The 2,506-nt window shown below is 36.2% G+C and overlaps 1 protein-coding gene across 1 annotated transcript; it reads left to right on the forward strand.

Annotated features, from left to right (window-relative positions):
* The first annotated feature begins 346 nt into the window (after window positions 1–346).
* LOC107579343 (neuropilin-1a-like) lies at window positions 347–2,498 on the forward strand. Its single transcript, XM_016265180.1, has 3 exons — window positions 347–469; window positions 1,400–1,453; window positions 1,662–2,498. Exons 1-3 carry the CDS (start codon window positions 454–456, stop codon window positions 1,946–1,948), a joined length of 357 nt encoding a protein of 118 aa, XP_016120666.1. The 5' UTR covers window positions 347–453; the 3' UTR covers window positions 1,949–2,498.
* Window positions 2,499–2,506: the final 8 nt, after the last annotated feature.

Genomic DNA, 2,506 nt, shown 5'->3' on the forward strand with positions numbered 1-2,506 from the left:
TTCCATTGATGTATGGTTTGTTAGGATAGCACAATATTTGGTCGAGATACAACTATTTGAAAATCTGGAATCTGAGGGTGCAAAAAAAATCTAAATATTGATAAAATCGCCTTTAAAGTTGTCCGAATGAAGTCTTTCGCGATGCATATTACTAATCATGAATTAAGTTTTTATATATTCACGGTAGGAAATTTACCAAATATCATGGAACATGATCTGTATTTAATATCCTAATGATTTTTGGCATAAAAGAAAACTCGATAATTTTGACCCATACAATGTATTGTTGGCTACTGCTACCAATATGACTAATTTTGTGGTCCAGGGTCACATATAGTTCAAATGTAATGTTGGTGTTTGTCTTTATTTCAGGTGGTAATTGAAAGCGTAGTGGAGAGGAAGAGTTGGGGAGACATTGCTGTGGATGACATCAAAATCTTAGACAATCTGAACATGGCTGACTGCAAGGGTGAGTCAGTTAACCCATTATAGTGCTAAATACACTGAGATGAATTAAGACTGTGTCATACATCCTATGGTTTTGGATATTTTTGCTACTACTGCTGTAATGACAAAGCTGCTCATTTTCGAACATTTTTTATGTACAGACACTGGGAGTCAGGTTAGATGCCATACTGAATTGAATGCGAATGAAAATGAGGCTGTGAAGGACAAACGCACAGTTTTGCACACTGTATGAAAGTCCTTGATCATGTCATTTTCACAACTCCTAACTTTCAACACTTTTATAGAGTTTTTATATTATTATTTTTTATTTTATTTTTTCAACCACTCACAGCCTTGTTTTCATTCCCTTCAAATATTAAATATGGTGCTACGCTGACTAAGATCTATGTATCAAAATATTTAAATAACATATTTACCAATCATTAAAATAATTACATTTAAAAATTCCAGAATTTTCTTACGTCAATAACTGGGTTTACACTTTATTACCAATGAATTTACATTACTTTATTGTGATCACATGTATATATATAAATTATCAAATTAATTTTAATACACTTTATTTCATTTTTATTTATTTGTACTCCTAAATAGCTATTTCTGCCCAATACAATATTTTAGAGTTTTAAAAAAAATTCCATTACTTAGAAATCACTTTTTAAAAATGCTCTCATATATCCAAGATCATGACAACCTTGGTCCTTAAATATAATGGCAGTTGAGGGAACAAATTAAAATTGTAAATATGATTTTAACTTATAGTTTGATTTTTAGCTGTTGTAGATTTTAAAGCTTGTTTTGTCTTATTTTAAATCATTTTAAGCCACATTGTGGCCCTAGTGTGCTGAGGCCCCTGGTAGAGAACAACTGACTTAGATGGCAATATTGAATTATGTAAATTTCCTGACTGTTTTATGTTGCCCTTTTATAGACCCAGATGTCCCAGCAGAGCCAATTCTACCTGAGGACAACTTCAATGAAATCAGTAAGTGGCTTTCTCAAATATAATGCATGCAAATGCTGAATAAATGTTGGAACACTCTCAAAATTAGTGACTGTAGTGTCCTGCACCCACTAGTAAACAAATATATATATATCAAAAATCATATCTGGTGTCTGAATAATTTTTGGTTTGACTGCATAAAATCCAAAAGCAATATCTAAAACAGGCTTGCTGATCTGTTCTCTTCCAGTCGTGGACATCACAGACTTCCCTGAGATTGTGGAGAACCACGAGATCAGCGGCGCCGGAAACATGCTGAAGACGCTGGACCCCATCCTCATCACCATCATCGCCATGAGCGCGCTGGGGGTCTTCCTCGGCGCCATCTGCGGCGTGGTCCTCTACTGCGCCTGCTCCCACAGTGCCATGTCCGACAGGAACTTATCCGCCCTGGAAAACTATAACTTTGAGCTAGTGGACGGCGTCAAGTTAAAGAAGGACAAGCTCAACTCACAGAACACGTACTCAGAAGCGTGAGGCGCCGACCAATCAGAGGGAACCTCTCCGCAGGGAGGGCGGGGCTAAAATGGACTGCCGATGCCTTCCGGTTGGAGGAGGACAAGGCTCTGTGGTTCAGCGAACCAATGGGAGGTCTGGGACTGAGCCATGCTTTTCTCAGGAGCTGCAGTGAACGGAACCTACCAGTAGGGGACACTGTGTACAAAACATTGAATACAAGGAAAAAACAAAACAAAATGAAAAATAAGAATATGTACAGATGATTGAAATTATTATTTTAATTTTTTATTTCGTATTATTTTTGGTTGATCATTTTTACAATCCGATGCTGGTGTTGAGACCAATATATAATAATGTTATAAAGTATTTATCTTTTCTTTTTTTTTTCTTTTTTTTTGGTTGGAGGAAAAAAAATCATTTATTTTTATTTTGAAAGGTTGCTTTGCGCTTTAAGGAGATGTGTAAAAAAAAAAAAAAAAAAAAAGAACCATATACGGCCAAGGGAAGGTTAATACCCCATGGTAGGGCAAGGATCAAACGGGGTGGAAAATCATCCAGCCCTGTTGCATTCTGGGT

Source organism: Sinocyclocheilus grahami, unplaced genomic scaffold (assembly GCF_001515645.1).
Source record: "Sinocyclocheilus grahami isolate Dianchi unplaced genomic scaffold, SAMN03320097.WGS_v1.1 scaffold16741.1, whole genome shotgun sequence".
NCBI lineage: Eukaryota > Metazoa > Chordata > Actinopteri > Cypriniformes > Cyprinidae > Sinocyclocheilus > Sinocyclocheilus grahami.

Bases quoted from the DNA above. Each gene is read 5' to 3' on its own strand.
- LOC107579343 (XM_016265180.1), top strand. The intron at 1,454-1,661 runs GTAAGTGGCTTT...GTTCTCTTCCAG, and splicing joins GGACAACTTCAATGAAATCA to TCGTGGACATCACAGACTTC.